The 21,556-nt window shown below is 39.9% G+C and overlaps 1 protein-coding gene across 1 annotated transcript in view; it reads left to right on the top strand.

Annotated features, from left to right (window-relative positions):
* Positions 1-21,556, top strand: part of LOC131688436 (glutamate receptor ionotropic, kainate 4) — a 48,471-nt gene that overhangs the window by 17,439 nt on the left and 9,476 nt on the right. Inside the window, exon 3 of the mRNA XM_058972661.1 lies at positions 14,877-15,070. Within this exon, the coding sequence (XP_058828644.1) occupies positions 14,877-15,070 (194 nt within the window). The remainder of the gene's footprint in view (positions 1-14,876; positions 15,071-21,556) is intronic.

Genomic DNA, 21,556 nt, shown 5'->3' with positions numbered 1-21,556 from the left:
TATTTTTTATATTAAGAGGAAGAATTGTACAGCTATTTTAAGACTAGAAATACAGTTCGATATACAAGATTTTTTTATGAAAATTTTTAAAACAAGGAATCCAGTTTGATATACAAGAAGGGGAGTAATAGTTTTTTTTGCGAAATATTCTACAGTTATCTTAAAACTAAAAATATAGTTTGGTATACAAAAGGGGGATTACAGCTTTCTTAGAACTAAAATACAGAATACAAATTCGTTTTTTTAACGGGGACTTACGCTTGGTCAGGGTGACTTATTAGCAGCAGTTGTATCAAGGACAGGAGAGAGAAGGCGTGTAAGATGACAGGGGAAGAAGAGCAAAACTTGCAACTTTCGGACAAACGGGAGATCAGCGACACAAATTAGTGCCGTCTAGTAGGTCGTCGAGTACCGGGTTGGCGAATGGTATTCTTCGGACCCGCGGGAAATCCTTCAAGAGTTATCGGACCTCGAGTCACTCTCGCTTCAGTGGCAGGAATAGTGGCATTGGACGGGTCTATAAGGGACCATCCATAAATTACGTAACGCTTTTAGGGGGGGGAGGGGGTACGACATGTTGTGACCAGTTGTGACATAGAGGGGAGGGGGTGTTAACTAGATTGTTACGTAACATGTTTTCATCGAAGAAATTTTTTTTCTTAGAATTTGTTACGTAACAGGGGAGGGGGGATGGAAAATTTTGTGACAATTTGTTACATAGGGGGAGGGGGAGTCAATTTTGGGCTATTTTTGCGTTACGTAATTTATGAATGGTCCCTAAGGTAGGATAGGAAGCTTCTGGAAACGAGAAATAAAATAGAGGGGCTAAATTGGGATGTTTATCGTTTTTATAAAGATGCAAATAAGGGAGTGATCGCGCCAGTGATAGGTCCTACGTTATGTTTTGGTTGATTCAGGTATAACGCTAGGATTATTGTTAGATACTCCTTTGTTCCGCTTTACGATGCAGCAATGGCGAAGAATAGCGAAATATGCTAGGTACAATTCTAGGCGACTCAAGGACACTTCGCGTAATTAATTCGAAACGGATTTTTAAGGAAATCGATTTATTTCAATTTGTGACCGAAACAAACCCACCGCGCATGGCGGTGGTCGAACTAAGAGTACAATGAATTTTTTCTACAGATCATTTACATTTCATCTGATGCAAGACACTGTGAAGTATTGCACCGTCTACCTACACTAACGTACATATTTTATGCTACTTTGATGTAAGTGCAAAGTAGCCTGTCAATTTCCCTGATATTCGAAAGGGAGCGTCCCCGATTTACGTTGCGCCGCAACATACTCCCCGGCCAAAACCAACGGTTTTAAATAAACGATCATCCAACCGCTGCAGAAAGGTTGCGAGATTTGAAACTTCAACATTGTGACACGGAAGTTGGGTACGCCATTCACTTGTGCTGATAATATGTTTTGGTTCACTCGCTAAGATGTTGTTTTCTTTTCTGGAACCGATTACTACATACATTCTGATGCACTTAATGCATGCCTTTTACGGGATGATATAGGCTTCCAGGATTCTTGCCAAATCCAAAAACTTATGCGATTGCTGGAAGATTGCTTGCACTGGATTCCTATAAATAATGATGATGGTAAGTATGGTGACGAAACTGCTTCGTGATACAAGTCCATTGGATTACGATTGAGATGATTCCGGTGAGAAATAATTGCCACTAGGAGACGACCTGGATTATGGTGGTTGCTCGCAGATACGCACGAGACGACCCAAGCCTGACTTCGTAGAGTCCGAGACCTGCGTTCCTATTAGGTTGCTGCCAAAGTGATTGCGATTAAAGTTGATATGGAAGGTAACTCGGCAAATGAAAGTAATACGGTTACAAAATGGCTGTTGTGCAGCATTTGTTGAATTGCGGCGGGTTGGTTCGATGGCTGATTCATTTAAGAAATGACGAATGCATAAACTTGTGACATCGGGTGATCGTTGTTATGCCAGATGCGCAGTCCTATTGGGGGTTCCTGGTCATCCTGGTCATGGCACCATTATACCAGTGATAGGTCCTACGTTATGTTTTGGTTGATTCAGGTATAACGCTAGGATTATTGTTAGATACTCCTTTGTTCCGATTTACGATGCAGCAATGGCGAAGAATAGCGAAATATGCTAGGTACAATTCTAGGCGACTCAAGGACACTTCGCGTAATTAATTCGAAACGGTTTCTTAAGGAAATCGATTTATTTCAATTTGTGACCGAAACAAACCCACCGCGCATGGCGGTGGTCGAACTAAGAGTACAATGATTTTTTTCTACAGATCATTTACATTTCATCTGATGCAAGACACTGTGAAGTATTGCACCGTCTACCTACTCTAACGTACAAATTTTATACTACTTAGATGTAAGTGCAGAGCAGCCTGTCAATTTCCCTGATATTTGAAAGGGAGCGTCCCCGATTTACGTTGCGCCGCGACAGGGAGATATAGGGGAGATCGCGTTTTGCCAGCATATCTCGAACTGAGACATTGGGTGGTCTACCTCGGGCCCGAAGGGAATCTTTAACTGAGACCTGGCGTCACAATATCCGGCGCACGCCCAGACAACGTGCTCGATGTCGTGATAGCTTCCATCACAAGCGCACAGACTACTCTCTGCAAGCCCAATACACCGCAAATGCGCATCCAACGTGTAATGATTAGAGATGAGCCGCGACATTACACGAATGAAATCCTGACCCACATCCATCCCCCTGAACCAAGGCTTCGTTAATACCTTCGGGATAATGGAATGTAGCCATCATCCAAGTTCCCCATTGCTCTACCAGGTTTGCCAACTGCTGAGTGTCCTCTGACGACAGAAACTGAAAAATTCGTTGAAGCAAATTGGTCTTTTGTAGATGTCACCCTCTAATGTGCTAAAGAGTCGGCCTTTTCATTGCCCGGGATAGAGCAATGTGAGGGGACCCAAACAAAGGTAATCTGGCAATATTTTTCAGATAACGCACACAAAGACTCCTATATCTTACCCAGAAAATACAGGAATTGCTTTTTATGCTTCACCGCACGAAGTGCCTCGATAGAGCTGAGACTTCCCGAAATGATGAAGTAGTGATCTGTGGGCAATGTGTCGATGATCCCCAGGGTATACTGAATAGCAGCTAATTCTGCGATGTGAACTGAATCAGGATAATTCAGCTTTCATAAAGCGGTGATATTATCATTCAAGGTACCGAAGCCAGTGGAATCGTCGAAATTTGATCGTCAGTGTAGAACATTTTGTCACAGTCGACTTCACTGAATTTATTACAAAATATATTGGGGATCACTTACTGGCGTATATGGTCCGGAATTCCACGAATCTCTTCCTTCATGGAAGAACACAGTAGAATCGGAAGTATCTAGGGAACGGCCACGGTTGGGATTGTACGAAGAAGGATTGATGCTCTGTGCCATGTAGTCGAAGTACAAGGACATAAATCGGGTTTGAGAATTAAGCTCGACGAGCCTCTCGAAGTTTTCAATCACCAACAGGTTCAAGTGGATTTTATTATTACTCATAGCAACCCTGTTTGAATAACTGTATCTGCCATACACTGTACCCGTTTTAGGTTAATTCGTCCAGTAACTTAAGTATAAAGTTAAACATGGCTGTACTGCCTATGATCGCAAATCAGTCCCATAAAGATAAGAAATCCTAAAGAAAATCGGACAAATACGTGATCATGGGCAGTGTGCTTCTAGGAAAGAGGCTGAATGCGGATGATCAAAAGTAGTAATTCTTATGTAAAATTTTTCGGGGAATCGATTGAAGATAGTGAGAATGACTGAACGAAATGTATGTTTACCCGTTTTCCCCTTATTGTTCCCAAAATACAGATGTGGAGTTATACCTTACTTATCATTTCAGAAAGGACAGAAAGATGCGTAACAAAAGTATTTTTTGTGTTAAATAGTTTAGGAAATCGATCGAATATAGTTAGAATGACTGCACGAAACATGTATTCCCGTTTTACTCCATTTTTTTCCCATAACTCAAGTGTTAAATTAAATCTGGCTTGTTTCGTGAGGTCATTCTTACTATCGATAATTTATTTCTTGGATTTTTTAATACTATTTTCCATTGCCCTTCTCACACAAACCATCAGGTAGTGACTTAACATGTATTGAAAATTGAGTTATGCAACTGGCTGGATCTTTTCGTTGGAAGGAGATTCTCTGTCCCTTCGGATCGCGCATAAATGACTCTGTTTATGGATCCGTCCCATTTTTGCCCTTTATACAGCGTTAATGTGGATGTCAGTTGATAACATAATTTTATCCATACTGTTAAAAGCATCTTCAGCCACCGGAGTATTCCATGTACTGATGGTGGGTTCCTATATCATCATCATCATCATAATTAATACTATTTTCCATTAGCCACAATCAGTCTCCCTTCGAGATATATAGTCATGCTCAACTGCAAACATCAGTTATGGGAAAATTGAGGGTAAGACGATTTCGCACTTCCGGGCAGGGATGCCAAGTGTTTTTCCAGGAAGTCTGTATTTTTTTTCGAAAAAGTCTGGAATTGTCTGGATGGCCTAATTTTTTTGAAAAACTTGAGGATTGAATTTGAGGCTGTGAGCTTTCAACATCTTGGATTAATGAAATTTCCAGCTGATGCAAACTCAACAAAATTTATTCGCTTTTAGTGAACAAAAACTTTGCGATTTAGTGTTTCCAGCTATTCTAAAAAGTTTTGTTTTCAAAATCATAGCTCGAAAAGGTGCATTCTTGTATCTCATTTTGTTATTTTTCAAATTGTTTGGATAAATCTGGACAAATTTTCTGAAATTTGGATCAGAAAAACATAAATCTGTATGTCTGGACGACACTTAAAAATCTGGAAGAATCCAGATAAATCTGGAAGGTTGGCACCCCTGGTGCCGGGCGATTAACCTAGCTATCTACAATCGATTCTTTGAACTTTTTACGTTAAACACACTACTTTTGATCAGCCGCGCTCAGTCTGATTCCAAAATTTAGAATCACATTTAACTGCAAACACGAAATAATTGAGAAATAACGGGTTGACGCGTTTCATTTTTAACTACCTGTTATCAATTAATTCAATTTTCTTAAGGGGTTGTATATAAAGGTGTGGCGAAAAAGTGAGCTAAGTTCGTGAGTTTTTCAAAGCGTTTTATGCAATTTTTTTTTCGAAAATGCCAAATACAGCTCGTTGGTAGTGCTATCAAATTTCGAAAAAAACAAGTTGAATTAAAAAAAATATTGAAGGTTGGCGGAGTTATGGCTCATCCCCCGTAGCGAGTTTTGTAGGCAGAGGTTTGCGGTGAACGCTCTCCAAGCCGAACCGCTCAACTGAAATCAAAAAAGTTAAAAGATTATTGAGGAAAAATGTATTGTGGTGTACTTGAACGAATCGGTTTCCAAATAAAAAAAAAATCCTGCAAAAAACGTGTTAACCAAAAAATTTTAAACAAGAATTCATGGCAAAGAATCAAATTTTTTTGGATGAAGAAGGAACCGTTCAAGTACACGAGAATGTAAATACAAACAATTAAAAAAAAAATATGCAAATCGGATGAGTAGTTTTTGCGATATCACGTTCACCGCTACGATACTTTTTAAACAACTTAGTTCCGAGATAATTGCGTTTAATGTTTTGTGTTAACTTTATTCGCGGAAGAACCAGCGTGATGCGAAGGGCTGTAGTTTGAAATCTAGTGCTCCGATCTGGATGAAATTTCGCACAGATATTTTCAAAAGTATGTACTTTCAGAATATTCAATAATTTTTTGTGTTTTGAGTTCCAACTTTGTATATAACCTCTTGATAAAAAATATTACTTTTGATATACCGCACTCAACCTTTTTCCGACATGTAAAGTAAAGATTAACTTCAACCCAAAGGTATGTGGGAACTGGGGTAAAACGGAAGGACACGTTTCGTGCGGTCATTGCAGCTGTCTTCCATATAATTTGTTCAATTTTCAGCAAATTGCAGCAAATTGCGTGCAAAATAAGCCCATTTCATGACAAATATAGTGTTGATAGTTTTGTTTTGAATTTTATATGTCAAGGGGAGCATGAAGAGAAGTTCTCTCAGCTCACAAACCTGCAGCTGCCAATGATTCTAAGAAGCATACGTGCATCTAAATTACTAAACTTTGCTTGGTTGAATCCGAAGTGAAAATTTAATTCAGCTTCCAAAATAAGTTTACTAGTTAGCAGCATTAGCTAACTAATGTAGCAAGTTAAATCCGCATACAAAATCTTTTCGATTGCCTTGTACGCAGCGCACCTGGTTTCGAGTCTCGACCCCGCACATAGGCTTAGAAATTTTTCATAAGAGATTTTTCTAATTCGAAGAGGCGAATGACCTTAAGGTTAAAACAAACAAAAAAGTATAGTAAAGCAAATAGAGGAGTGATAGAAAGTGGGTTAATAAATAATCACCGAGAAGGAATCAGGTATGAAATGAAAATAAGAGCTTTCCCAGTAGCAGCAAGTATATAAGATTTCCCTCCCGCGTCAATATAATCCGGTTGCAGGACCCATTATATTAGCTCCTAAAGCCATCGCAGTGGCTTATAGTCCGAGCGTGGTGTCCCTTTAACGGCCCATCGTCGATAGTGGCACCATCATCGCTGAAAGCACGTTCAAAGCGCCCACTAGCACTTCGAACCTGCCACGAGGTTCCACCTAGATCACCCAATCGTCAGTCAGTAGCTGAATCCAGCCCCGAGGTGCCAGAGTGCCCTCGTCGGAAAGCACAGTTAGAAACAGCAGTGATCACCTATCGACGTGCTCGCCAGAAAATGGCATCGATAATCGCAGCAGACCAATCCATCCAACAGCCCACGTGCAACATCGCCAACCCAGTAGCAGACCATCGTAGCAGCATCCCGTCGTAGTTGCCATTGCAACAGCAACCAACCGTTTCCCGCTTCTTCCCACCGTTCGCCGGCCGACCTAGTCCACACCTACTCACACACACAACATTGTAAGTTACAATAAATTATTGAAAAAAGTGAAAGGACCGTGTTTGTCCTCTGATTAGGATAGAGTGACATTGAGCCGACCCTAAAGCCTCCGTACCTCAAGCTCGTGCTAGCCAAGAAAAGAGGCCTTCGGAGCTCACGGAGCTTAAAAATCGAGTGATAGTAGAATAATCAACAATGGTAGGGGCACATATGTTGGATCCCTCGGGTCCCAATTTTTTCGCTAAGGCCCTACATTCAACACGTTTACCCAAGCGGAATAATTCGTTTTGTAGAACAACTTAGAACACCTAATTGAAAGTGATAGCGGTGAAATTAAGATTTCCGAATATATAAAAGATTATAAAATAGCGACTGACACACTTGCATCTAGTTTATTAAAAATGCCTATCTCTATGCTACCTTGCGGAACTAAAATGACGCAAACCACGCTATGCACCTATCAAGGGCAAATTCCTACGTGTCAGTACTGTTATTAGATGGTACACCATAGAAAACCTTGCGCGGAAGATGGTGAGGAGCATTCGTCGCAACCGGTTACCCACTAATCTACGGCACACCAATCCAAAACATAATCTACAATACCATTATCTGAATCACAAACGGTTTCCAAATTTGTAGTTACTGTTCAGGCTATAATAATAATTGCAAAGGTTGCGATCAGATCAACAGTCAGCCCCTTCAGCGAGGAAACTAATACCAATTATGGAAGAATAATGCTCATGACCCGTAAACATTCTAGCTTATTGAATCAATCTCATTGATAAATGAAACAAATACGAGTAATCCTTAGCGGCTTCCTCGAGGAACATCTGGAAAAATTGCTCTGCATCACTTGCAAAAATCATTGCCACGAGTTTCCGAAATTGGAAACGCAATTTTCCAAATCGTGTTAAGCTCAATAAAGTATATTTTGCAGTGCGTTACTGTATCCCACTCCGAAAACTTTGAACACGTTCGAAGAAGTTGTTAGGATATCTATATTGATTAGAGTCCGATATTCATTCCGGAATCAGGTGTTCGACATTCTGGAACGTTTAGTGCCAATAAATGTAAACAACTGATAATCCAACACTGCACCATGGGCCACAAATCGATTTTTTTGGTCAAAAATCCAGAACTTATAATCCGTTAGTACTAGACCTTTTGTGTCTTTGAAACTAATTCTCTACAATAAGTGCCCTTCATTTTAGGGAAAACGAAATTAGGGTGGTCCTCTCGACTTTTGAAATAAAAAAATTATCTCCGGAATGAAAAAAGATAGAAGGATATGACCTTCCAAAGAAATGTAGAGAAATTAATTTTGAGTAACTTTGAAAACGTCGAAACTCTATCTTCAACGGTTGTTATTTTACAGCAATGTCCCTTGTTCCGCTTAGGGTGACTCATAAAATTCAGTTTTTTTTTAATATAACATCTTTGAAGTTCATTTTTCGTAAATGTCGTCTTCGAACAAAAGTTGGCTCTTTCAAATGCGCACATTTCTTCTTCAGAGTCCAAATCATTTACTTTTATATAAACAGAGTTATTGACGATTTTATGCTCAAAATTCGACAATTTATAAGCTAAATAACTCCGAAGGTGGCAAAAAGTGGCAATCAATGTTATGACCATCTGATAGTACTTTAAAAACACTACAAAATAAGGGGTACATAGTTTGTCTCCTAGCGACTCTTCATGTGAAATGTTTGCTTACCTCTGTTCCATTGGCCAAAAATCGATTTTTTGTTGAAAATCCAGTTCTTATATCCCGTAAGTGCTAGATATTCAGTGTCTTCAAAAAAATTTCTTCGCAATAAGTGCGCTTCATTTCGGTGTAAAAAAGGGGGGATGTCTCCTTGATTTTTGGAATGAAAATAATTTCTCCTGAACAATAACAATAGAAGTATAAAGCCCTCCTGAAAATTAAAAAAAATAATCATGTTTGAGTAACTTTGTTGACAATTCCTAAACTATCGACAGAGGCTTTTATTTTACGGCGTTTGCTTTGAATTGGTTTGGCCTGACTTTTAAAAAAACAATGTTTCAATAAAATACTTTTGAAGTCAATTTTCCAAAAAAAAATTTGTTCTGATAAGTGTCTATTTTTTCTTTGGAGACCAACTTATTAGTTTCAAAAACTAAGATATTGATTTTTTCAGTGGTAATTTTTTTCTCTGCGTTTCAGCAATTTCTACACTGATAAAATAAAGTACCTTTTAATGCGTAGAAAACTGCCCATTTTGAATAAAAGTGGAATAACTCACTTAATGGGTAAAGAGCTTGTACGTCAACCTGGTTACCTTTTACCTATTATTTCTTGTGGAAAAATCGCCCCAGAATGAAAAAAATTCTGAATTTAAAAAAAAATTATGCAGCACCAGTTTTACACTATTTACCTGAATCCTGATAGAATCTCTATCTTAAAGCCTAAAATCAACATAAAAACTGTCACTTGACAGAATCCCTGAATCTTCTAGAGCAGTCGAAATTGTTGAATTATCGCATATTTGCACCATACTTAGAAGTCTAAACTGCCGTTTTTAATTTGTAGGTTATTTCGCTTGAAGTAATTCATAAAGTACCCATTATTAGCATCAATATACCCATTGGCATAACCTCATCGAGCTAGTGTGAAATGGATTAGAAGTACTCATTGTTAAAGGCAAAAAAGTACCCACAGGTGACAGCTCGAATAACTTCCGAAAATAAGCAATTTATGATATCATTGATAAAAAAATTTTGCCGTGTATGGAAATAAATCCGAAGGAGGAGGCTGCCAATCTATCCATTTGATAATAATAAAAAATATTTTTAAATGAGAGCTGAACAGCTTGTTCCCGAACGTACATTCACGTGGAATATTTTATTGTTAATTTCCGAAGGCAAGAAATGGTATTTTGGGAAATTATTAGGGCAAATTACAGTGAACTGAAACAGAGGAGGTAGTATAATTAATAAAAGACAAATAAATCATTAATGCTAAACAAAGGGTGCTTCCTTTACCATAAACTTGAGCTTTCAATAAATTGTAATATGTTGATAATAATTTCTTTTTTTCCCATGCGAATAAAACGTATGCCATGCAAAATACTCCAAACATTCATTTTAGTCCAAAAACCACATGTTTTATGTACAATTTCACTCCACGAAACAAGTTTAGAATACCATCTTTCGAGAGCACCATTAAATTTGATTTGCATCGGAGATCCGGATGTGTATGTATATAAGAACGGCGACTATGATTAATATATATTTTATGTAGGGGAATTATGGTTAAAACCGACACCTTAAGCTTAACACTTTTTCTAAGTTGCCACAAAACCAATAAAATTATAATTTTTATGCAGAATTCTTCTTCAGAAAATTCTTAACAAGACTTAATTTTTTCAGCGCTTCAAAAAATTAATTTCATTAAAAAATATTGGTTGTAAAACTTGGAAAACAAAGTGACTTTTTGTAAGCACTGCGGGTAAAACCGACACCCCATAGGGGTAAGATCGACACCCCCTTTAATTTATTTTCTCTCCACTTTATTAAAATCTTTATCTTTATTAAAAATGAGATATATGCGTGATTAATAAAGTGTGAGTATGTATGATGCAAATATGTGCTTTTTATTGCTTCATCATGTAGTGAGGGGAAGAAAGTTCGAAAGCGTAGTACTATAAATAAGAGTATTTTATGCTATAGAATTATTTATTGATATGAGTATTTCCAAATAATCCTTGCGCACATCATTGCAACCTCCAGTGTCATTTTATTTCATAAGAGAAGATTTTCAAGCGTTCTACGTTCTGCTAATTGGATACATTCACTTATAAGTGACACACACACACACTTCTTAGTAAAACTATCTTTTTCAGATTTGATTTTTCAGACTCTGGTCATCAACGATCTATTGGAATATACATAATATCATTGTCTCATTGTGATAAAATTCGTCTATGACAAACCAAGAGAACACTAGAAATTCGGTTTGATGACTTTTTGCAGAAATAGCAAAAGCTTCGTTAGAATCAGATAAGCAAAAATTCCAATTTTTGATTTTTAAAGAGACTTACAAGAAATAAACACAATAAAAGTATTTCTGTGTATTTCTGCTAATACTATAGTGTTTTAATAGGCTAATTGAAGTGTCACAAAGATCCCCAGTATTTTGAAATGAATCGCAACTATACACAACCATCTTAACAGGGTGTCGGTTTTACCCTAACCATAGGGTGTCGGTTTTACCACAACAGCGCACATTTTTTTATAAAAGCAATTAAAAATATTGAATTTTTCAAACTCGTCTTCAATGCACCTAGTTGATCATAGGACAGGCCGATAATAATAGGTACTGAAAAATGGGGTGATTTGAAAAGCTTTCGTTCGGTTAAAACCATAAAATCTACCAATAAAATTTTACATCCAGACGAGTATGAACGCTGCTGTCGAATGTTTTGTTAATTTTTATGACATTCGGCGCACTAACGTAAATCCAATTTTTCTTCAAATGCTCTAAATAAACGTACTAATAATATTGTATCATTATGAAATGAATAAAAATTTGATTTCTAGGAAAAGTTGTGGGGTGTCGGTTTTACCCACAGTGTCGGTTTTTCCCACAATTCCCCTACGAATTTAGATGAATACCGCATACCTTCTCTATAACAGAGGTAGTTTATAAGCAAACATTTCACATAAAGAGTCGCTAGGAGACAAACCATGTACCCCTTACTTTGTAGTATTTTTGAAGTACTATCAGATGGTCATAACATTGATCGCCACTTTTTGCCACCTTCGGAGTTATTTAGCTTAGAAAATGTCCAATTTTGAGCATAAAATCGTCAATAACTCTGTTTATATAACAATTAATGAGTCTCTGAAGAAGAAATGTGCGCATTTGAAAGAGCTAACTTTTGTTCGAAGACGACATTCACGAGAAATCAACTTCAAAGATGTTATATTAAAAAACTGAATTTTTAAGAGCCACCCTAAAAGGAACAAGGAAAATCGCTGTAAAATAACAACCGTTGAAGATAGAGTTTCGACGTTTTCAACAAAGTTACTCAAAATTGATTTCTCTACATTTCTTTGGAAGGTCATATTCTCCTATATTTTTTCATTCAGGAGATTATTTTTTTTTTTTTTTTCAAAAATCGAGAGGACCACCCTAATTTCGTTTTCCCTAAAATGAAGGGCACTTATTGTAGAGAATTAGTTTCAAAGACACAAAAGGTCTAGTAATAACGGATTATAAGTTCTGGATTTTTGCAGTGTTGGGTTTTTAATATTACACTTTTCCCATAAATACGAACCGATACAACGAAGTAAAGGCTCTTGATTTCAATAATTGATTCAATTCAATTCCAATCCTTGATTTTGAGAATGCAATTTGCGAAGTCATGTGTGGATTTGAAGGCAGTACACGATTTAGTACAATGAGCTGATAATGCTTGAACAAGGATTTCCGACCAACTAAACAGGTTAGGTCAAAAACAAGCTACAGAATAGCCAAAACGACGTCCGACTCGTTTGTGATATTAGATGTATTGCAGCAGCAGCGATGCACTTCCTGATTTGTTGTTCAAGAGTGATGCCAAGATCTGGTGTACAAAGGAACGGTATTATCATTAAATTCGGGTGATTGAAGTCGATCGTAGAGCAGTGAAAGAGGCATTTGTGGCTTTTAAAAGAGAGGCTGCCAATATAGGACTGAGTGTAAACTCTGGCAAAATAAAGTAAATGGTAGTTGATAGAACACCAGGTCGTCAGCATTGTGTTGTTTCCGAAATGACAAATGGAATGGACGTTACAAGAAGTTGTCGACGAGTTCATATATCTTGGAAGACTAGTGACAATAGTGACATGTGATAATGAAGATAGCCATGAGATAAAAAGTGGTTTGAGGCTCTAAATGGCATTTTCTACACTTTTCGTATTTAACTGAGCATTGCTCCACGAGACTAGAGACAAATAACATCGATTGTTATTCATAAACCGGGATAATTAGCTTTCGACCACAATTCGTATTGGCCGATTGAACTCTACTACGCCCAGAGAATTTGGTGAAGATTAACGGCTTATTATCAAAGTTCAACTTACCTTTTGCAAAGAGCTGTATTGAGCTGTTTTCATCGAAAATTCAACTTGCATATGCTCTAAACATTTCTGTAGTCTCGGTCAATAAGAGAGCTTACGATTCTGGAGCGATTGTTATCTTGGGTAAACTTCATAGTTAATTCTAAATATATTCGCATAATTTTTCATCCCATACGTCAAATCGAATTCTATTTCTGGGATATCTCTTCTCGTCTGGCGCGAGGTTATGAATCATTGGAAATTTTGTGACTTTCAAGTGCAAATCAAATTTTTGACAGTGTAATTCAGTGACGTGCGCAATATATTAATTCTTTTACGTATGTTTCTCAAAGATTCTGATTACACGGTCTGCATAAAAAAGGATTTTCGTAGAAGTAGGGATCATCTGCGTTCGCTACGCTACGAACATTTCTTTCATATTGGGATCATTGATAGTGAACTATACGTGTGTAACAAGGTTTACCAAGACATGAAGCATGCTGTTTGGCCAGAAAATTCCTTAAGAGTCCGAGCTAGACCACCCAATGTCCATATTCGTGAGATTGGCCAGCTGGAATCTGCCGTACATATCGTTGAGCTATTGTTTTTTTAAAGATAGTAAATATGCTATTGTGAGATCTTTCTAAAGTCAATTACTTTTCAGAGGTGGAACCTTCATATTAACAATTTCTCGCATACCTACTATCGTGGTTCTGCAGCATAGCTGTTCTTTTCATATTTAGCGCGAGTTGCCAATGCTTGCATGTGTCTCTCTTTCGCACAAGTAATGTTCTCTCCGCACGCCAATCAAGTATAACACTTAGTCGGTTTTGCTTCTTTTATATGTGAAGGTAAATGTGCAAATCTAATTATGGCGTGATTTTTTCAATTAGTCACAATAATACAAAGAATCGTAACTGAGCTTATCAAGAGAAGATTTTAGCCATAATTATGTTGGTTCATAAACGCTTTATGTTTCAAATTTAGGGACACTAAAAATACACGCTCTCTCAATATTTCTAATTTGAACAAAATTTAAGGCCTTTGGTTTTCCGAAAAAGGAGGTGTCTAGGACTTAAGAATTTTTGTTTTGAGAATTCTGTATATCTCGGAGTCACTTGTTCTCCCCGCAACTCTGAGGCTCTGCTACAAATGTATACCAAATAGGTCAATATTAACACATTTTTAAAGCTGGTAGAAATTTGGATGACAAAATGATCGAACAAAAAATACCAAATGGTTTGAGATTTTCCTCACTAAATGGATTAAAGGGTTTGTACACGCAGAAGAATCAGGCCTTTTTAAATTAACAAAACGTTTAGTTGAATCAAAAACGTGGCGAATGACTGTTTCAAACTGAAATGGGCATGTATTTGGTTTAGTTCAACAAATACTTCTGTTTTCATTTTAAATAGAAACATTGTTGGATGAAAATAAAATTTGTTAGATATAACTGATCCCTTTCATAAAAACCAATAGAATCTTTGTTTAATTTCAACTAAATTTGAGTTGTTCTCTCCTTTGGTTAATACAAACGATTTGCTTTTGTTTCTTCAAACTTGTTCGTTCGGTTATACTTATCATGATTTTGTTGTTTCAAACGAAATATTTGTTGAAACTACTGAAAAGCCAACAAATGAATTAGTTGGTAATTTCAACCAACAATATTGATTGAATCAAACCTGAATCTATTTGTTTATTTTTACTAATTTTTTTCTGCGTGTACATGGCCTTTTGTAGGCAGATAAACAACTTATGGGCATAAATGGATTCACATAACTTATTTCTGTGTCTTACGCGAATGAAAAACATAAAAGCGGATGCCACATGATTATTTTTTTCAGACTCCACCCGCATCCTGTTCGCCACCTGGTGGATATTCATCACACTGCTCACCTCGTTCTACACGGCCAACTTGACCGCGTTTCTGACCCTGTCCAAGTTCACGCTGCCCATCAACAATGCCGAGGATGTGCTCCGGAAGGAAAAACAAATCGTCACTATTCGTGGCAATGCGATCGAGTATGCCATAAAAAATGTGAGTTTTCTTCTTTTGATAATCAGAAATTGTTAAAATATACCGAGCTATCATAACCCAACATAATGAGTGAAGACGCGTTCTATGAACACCGGTTAGTGTTAGTTATTGTGGACAGCCCAGTGTAGCCCGCACATATTGTGATTCCTCGTTTTATTCGATGATGGACACCGAATAAATCGCCGCTCGTCGTGTGAATGTTGTTAATATTTGATAAGGTAAATTACCTCACAGACGCGGCACTCGCTTGTATTGAAATCTAAAATCAACACCCGCCACAGCACGCACTCCGCACAGTCACAGTAGGCGAAGGTGCAACAATGCTTAACTCCGGCAGAGCACCAAAAATAAATAGTAAGCTACTATTCTATGCTGTTCGGAGCAAGCTGTTTGATTGACGATATAAATCAAAGCCTACCTTAGATAGTATTAACTTCCACGTGCTGTGGTGGGTGGTAATAAAGAACTTTGATTTATGTCTCTAGTGGTTTGCAAGGTCACGTCTGGTACGACTATGAGCGAAAGGATTCTATTGTAAGGCTTTATCAATATTTACTATTGGGCGAAAACGAATGTTTACGCGGTGAATAATATATACAACATTCCCATTCGTTTTCGAGCTCTCCATCGAGACAGAGGTTGTTTTTTCTAGTCCGTAGTGCTGTGTGAGGCGATAAAGAATAGTTTTAATCCGCATTCAAGGTTATTTTGCCAGTTCGGTTCGGTCCTCAGTCTTTTGTTCGCGTGTGAGGATTAAACAATAGCCAGCTGTATAAGCTGGATCGGTTCGTCGTTGGACACCAGTTTAAAGCTAAGTGGTTTTTGTCTTTTGTAACACATTTATTGCTTTCTTCCGTCTGCGCGGGCGCTGACCCCGTGCGTTGACGTTTTCTATGGTTCCCTCTCCGGATGGTCAAATGGAAGTTGAATCGGGTTCAACTTCTAAGGCTCCCCCCCGGCCCAAATGCTATCCAGAACTCTCAACTGGTCCATTTGTGGTCTTCTTTCGGCCCAAGACTAAATCACTGAATCTTCTTCAGATTTCTAGAGACCTGACGGAACGGTTCTCGGCTGTGACCGAAATTTCAAAGGTCCGCTCGGACAAGATAAGGGTGTTGCTAGCCAACTCAAAGCAGGCAAACGATATTGCTTGCTGTGAGCACTTTACGCGGGATTATAACGTGTATATTCCGGCTGTAAGAGTACAATCCGAAGGCGTCGTAACCGATGAGAGTTTGACGTGCGAGGATCTGCTGAAGTACGGGGTTGGCCGATTCAGAGACCGCTTACTTCAGCCAGTTAAAATACTTGAGTGCAAACGTTTGCACTCAGTAGTAGTTGCGGGGGATGGGTCAAAAACGTACCCCCAATCAAACTCTTATCGGGTGACCTTCGCTGGTACCGCTTTGCCAAATTTCGTCCTCTTGCACAAGGTTCGTCTGCCTGTGCGTCTGTTTGTGCCGCGGGTCATGAATTGCACAAAGTGTAAACAACTGGGTCACACAGCCACCCATTGTAGCAACAAGGCCCGCTGTGGAAAATGCGGGGAGAATCATCTAGATGATTCGTGCAGTAGGCAAGCCGAAAAGTGTCCTTACTGTGCGGAGAGTCTGCATGATATCTCGGCATGTCCCGCGTACAAACTACGCGGGGATAAACTGAAACGTTCCCTTGCGGGACGATCCAAACATTCTTTCGCAGAAATGTTAAAGAATGCTACGCCACCATCCTCTGCAAACATCTATACTCACTTGCCTCCTGACGAGGGCGAGGCTGGTAACCCACAAGAGGGAACATCTACTAGGGTGCCTAGAATTTATAGGAAGAGGAGGAACACTTCCTCTCGTAAAGTTCCTTGTAAAGGCCAGAAGGTGTCCCTTGAGGGGGCTCCGAAAGTCACATCTATTGGAAGTGTTGCAACCAAACCGAAGCAATTAGCTCCTGGTCTCGGAGGATTAAGCTCAGAGAAGGAGTTCCCAGCACTTCCAGGAACATCAAAAATCCCAAGTGTTCCTTTGTTTCAATTCGAGAGTAATCACAGCACTGGAATTATAAAACTCTCGGACATAGTGGACTGGATAATAAAAACTTTCAATATTACTGATCCTATTAAAAGTCTTATGTTAGCTTTTCTCCCTACAGTGAGAACATTTTTGAAGCAGTTGACTGCTAAATGGCCCCTCCTCTCAGCGATTGTATCCTTCGATGGCTAACTCATCGAACGAGGTCACGGATTTGATCACTGTTCTACAGTGGAATTGCAGAAGTATCATCCCGAAAATCGATTCCTTCAAAATTTTAATAAATAATTTGAGTTGCGATGCATTTGCATTATGTGAAACTTGGTTAACTTCCGACATAGAACTCAACTTCCACGACTTTAATATTATTCGCCTGGATCGAGACACCCCCTATGGAGGAGTGCTTTTGGGGATCAAAAAGTGCTATTCCTTCTACAGAATTAACCTTCCCTCGATAACAGGTATTGAAGTTGTCGCTTGTCAAGTAACAACCAAAGGCAAAAGCCTTTGCATAGCTTCCATATATATTCCCCCCAACACCGCGGTTGGGCACCGACGGCTACAAGACATCTTAGAATCCCTGCCAGCACCGCGACTAGTTTTAGGAGACTTTAACTCTCACGGTACAGCATGGGGTTGCCTCTATGATGATAACCGGTCTTCCTTAATTCAGGATCTTTGCGATAACTTCAATTTGACAATTTTAAACACGGGTGAAATGACACGGATTCCTGCTCCTCCAGCGCGCCCGAGCGCCTTAGACTTGTCCCTTTGCTCAACATCGCTGCGGTTAAATTGCACGTGGAAGGTAATTCCTGATCCCCACGGCAGCGACCATCTGCCGATTGTAGTCTCAATCAATAACGGTTCAAGGCCATTGAAATCAATCAATATTTCGTATGACCTCACACGAAATATCGATTGGAAGAGCTATGCTGCCGCGATATCCGACAACATCGAATCTACCCAAGAACTTCCTCCGGAGGAAGAGTACAGCTTTTTGGCTGGCTTGATTCTCGACAGCGCGAATCAAGCTCAGACTAGGCCAGTACCCGGCGCGAACATACAAAAACGTTCTCCCAATCCCTGGTGGGATAAAGAGTGCTCAGACGTGTACGCAGAGAAGGCCGCCGCGTTTAAGACCTTCCGGAACGACGGGTTACCCGCCAGTTTTCGACAGTACGCGACGTTAGACAAGCGAATGAAGAGTTTGATGAAAGCCAAAAAACGCGATTATTGGCGCCGGTTCGTCGACGGATTAACGAGAGAAACATCGATGAGCACTCTTTGGGGAACAGCCCGACGTATGCGAAATCGAAACAGTACTAATGAAAGCGTGGAATATTCAAACCGTTGGATATTCGATTTCGCCAAGAAGGTTTGTCCGGATTCCGCCCCGGCACAGAAGATTTACCGCGCCGCGTCTCCTCACGATAGCGCGAACGAAACACCTTTTTCGATGGTGGAGTTCTCACTTGCTCTCTTGTCGTGTAACAATAAAGCTCCGGGGCCAGACAGAATCAAATTCAACTTGTTGAAGAATCTGCCTGACTCTGCCAAGAGACGCTTGTTGAACTTATTTAATAAGTTTCTCGAGGCTAACATTGTCCCACTCGATTGGAGACAAGTGAAGGTCATCGCCATCCAAAAACCAGGAAAACCAGCCTCCGACCACAATTCGTACCGTCCGATCGCAATGCTGTCCTGTATCCGGAAGTTGTTCGAGAAAATGATCCTATCCCGCCTCGACAATTGGGTCGAAGCAAATGGCTTACTGTCAGATACACAATTTGGCTTTCGCAAAGGCAAAGGGACGAACGATTGTCTTGCGTTGCTCTCAACTGAAATTCAAATGGCCTATGCTAGCAAAGAGCAGATGGCATCAGTGTTCCTAGATATTAAGGGGGCTTTTGATTCAGTTTCGATCAACATTCTTTCAGAGAAGCTGCACCAGCATGGTCTTTCAGCGACTTTAAACAACTTTTTACTAAACTTGTTGTCGGAAAAGCACATGCATTTTTCGCATGGTGACTTATCGACATCACGATTTAGCTACATGGGCCTTCCCCAGGGCTCATGTCTAAGCCCCCTTTTATACAATTTCTATGTCAACGACATTGATGAATGTCTTGACAATTCCTGCACGTTAAGGCAACTTGCAGACGATGGCGTGGTGTCTGTTACGGGACCCAAAGCTGTCGATCTACAAGGACCATTACAGAATACCCTGGACAATTTGTCTGCTTGGGCTATTAAGCTGGGTATCGAATTCTCCACGGAGAAAACTGAGCTAGTTGTATTTTCAAGGAAGCGTGAACCAGCACAACTACAGCTTCTATTAATGGGTCAAACTATCGCTCAGGTCTTCACAGTAAAATATCTAGGGGTCTGGTTCGACTCGAAAGGTACTTGGGGATGCCATGTTCGGTATCTGAAACAGAAATGCCAACAAAGGATCAACTTTCTTCGTACAATAACCGGAACATGGTGGGGTGCCCACCCAGGAGACCTAATTAGGTTGTATCAAACAACGATACTGTCGGTAATGGAATACGGATGCTTCTGCTTTCGCTCCGCCGCGAACATACATTTCATCAAACTCGAAAGAATTCAGTATCGTTGTTTGCGTATCGCCTTAGGGTGCATGCAGTCGACCCATACGATGAGTCTCGAAGTGCTGTCGGGCGTTCTCCCGTTGAAAAATCGATTTTGGGAACTCTCATATCGATTGCTCATTCGATGCGATATCTTGAACCCGGTCGTGATTGAAAATTTCGAAAGGCTTGTTGAGCTCAATTCTCAGACCCGTTTCATGTCCCTGTACTTTGACTACATGGCGCAGAATATTAACCCTTCTTCTTACAATCCCAACCGTGTGCATTTCATAAATACTTCTGAATCTACTGTTTTCTTCGACACATCCATGAAAGACGAGATTAGTGGAATTCCGGACCACATACGCCCACAAGTGGTTCCAAACATTTTTTATAATAAATTCCGAGAAGTCGACTGTTCTAAGATGTTTTATACTGACGGATCAAACCTCGAAGGATCCACTGGCTTCGGTATTTTCAATCAAAAGTTCACCGCCTCCTACAAACTCAGTGACCCTGCTTCAGTTTACGCCGCAGAACTAGCTGCCATTCAGTATACCCTTGGAGTCATTGAAACATTACCCGCAGACCATTACTTCATCGTTTCGGATAGCCTCAGTTCCATTGACGCTATTCGCTCGATGAAACAAGGCAAGCACTCCTCGTATTTTTTGGGGAAAATACGGGAGCTACTGAGTGCTTTATCTGACAACTCTTTCCAGATTACCTTGGTATGGGTCCCTTCTCATTGCTCCATTCCGGGCAATGAGAAGGCAGACTCCTTAGCTAAGGTGGGTGCCTTAGAAGGAGACGTTTACGAAAGACCAATTTGCTTCAGCGAATTTTTCAGTATTACTCATCAGAGAACCCTCGAAAGTTGGCAAACTTCGTGGAGCAGTGGAGAGCTGGGAAGGTGGCTACATTCGATAATCCCTAAGGTATCGACGAAACCTTGGTTCAAGGGGATGGATGTGGGTCGTGACTTCATTCGTGTGATGTCCCGACTCATGGCAAACCATTACACGCTGGATGCACATCTCCGGCGTATTGGGCTCGTGGATAGTGGTATCTGCGCTTGTGGCGACGGCTATCACGACATCGAGCACATTGTCTGGGCGTGCACCGAGTACAGTTCCGCTAGGTCTCGGCTAATGGATACCCTGCGGGCCCGAGGAAGACCAACCAACGTCCCGGTTCGAGATGTGCTGGCAAGCCGCGATGTTCTCTATATGTCCCTTATATACACCTTTGTGAAAACCATCAATATACAAGTCTAACTGCCCCTTGTTATCTCCTTATCATTCTCAGAACGCTCTTCCACCTGTATCAAACCATCTGTATCGAATGAGCCAACAAACACGGGACCTACGGCACGAACATAACACGCTTAACTCGAAATGTAGCCGATCCACATCTGAGCCGTACTACGAAATCGTCTGGAAAAACCCCTGCCATCTTGAGGAGGACCACCCGGCGTCCCAGTACATGATTCCCCTGATGAAGGCCACCCGAGTTTGTAATCCATCCGTTGATCTCACGATGCCTGAAACTGAAATAATTTTCTCTCCCTGCCATCTTTGTCTACCCTCCCTCCCCTGACTCTTATACCCAGAAGTAACACCCCTACCCCCCCCCCCCCCACCCCAATATCATCACGAAGCATTTAGCTCTTCTTGTCTCTTCTAGTTTTAACTATTATATTATATAATCTCGTTGAAATTGCCCAACTCTACTACCCACAAAAATAACTATAATTACGAATCTTTACAAAATTCAATCATGCCCTCTAGTTATGCCTAGTTTTAAGTTAGTCGTAAAAAATTGTCCCCCTTAATTAAACATTATTTGCTCCAATAATCTCACTGATAAAA

Source organism: Topomyia yanbarensis, chromosome 3 (genome assembly GCF_030247195.1).
Source record: "Topomyia yanbarensis strain Yona2022 chromosome 3, ASM3024719v1, whole genome shotgun sequence".
Lineage (NCBI taxonomy): Eukaryota > Metazoa > Arthropoda > Insecta > Diptera > Culicidae > Topomyia > Topomyia yanbarensis.
Note: the sequence above shows the minus strand (reverse complement) of the source record. Positions and strands in the feature narration are given on the sequence as shown.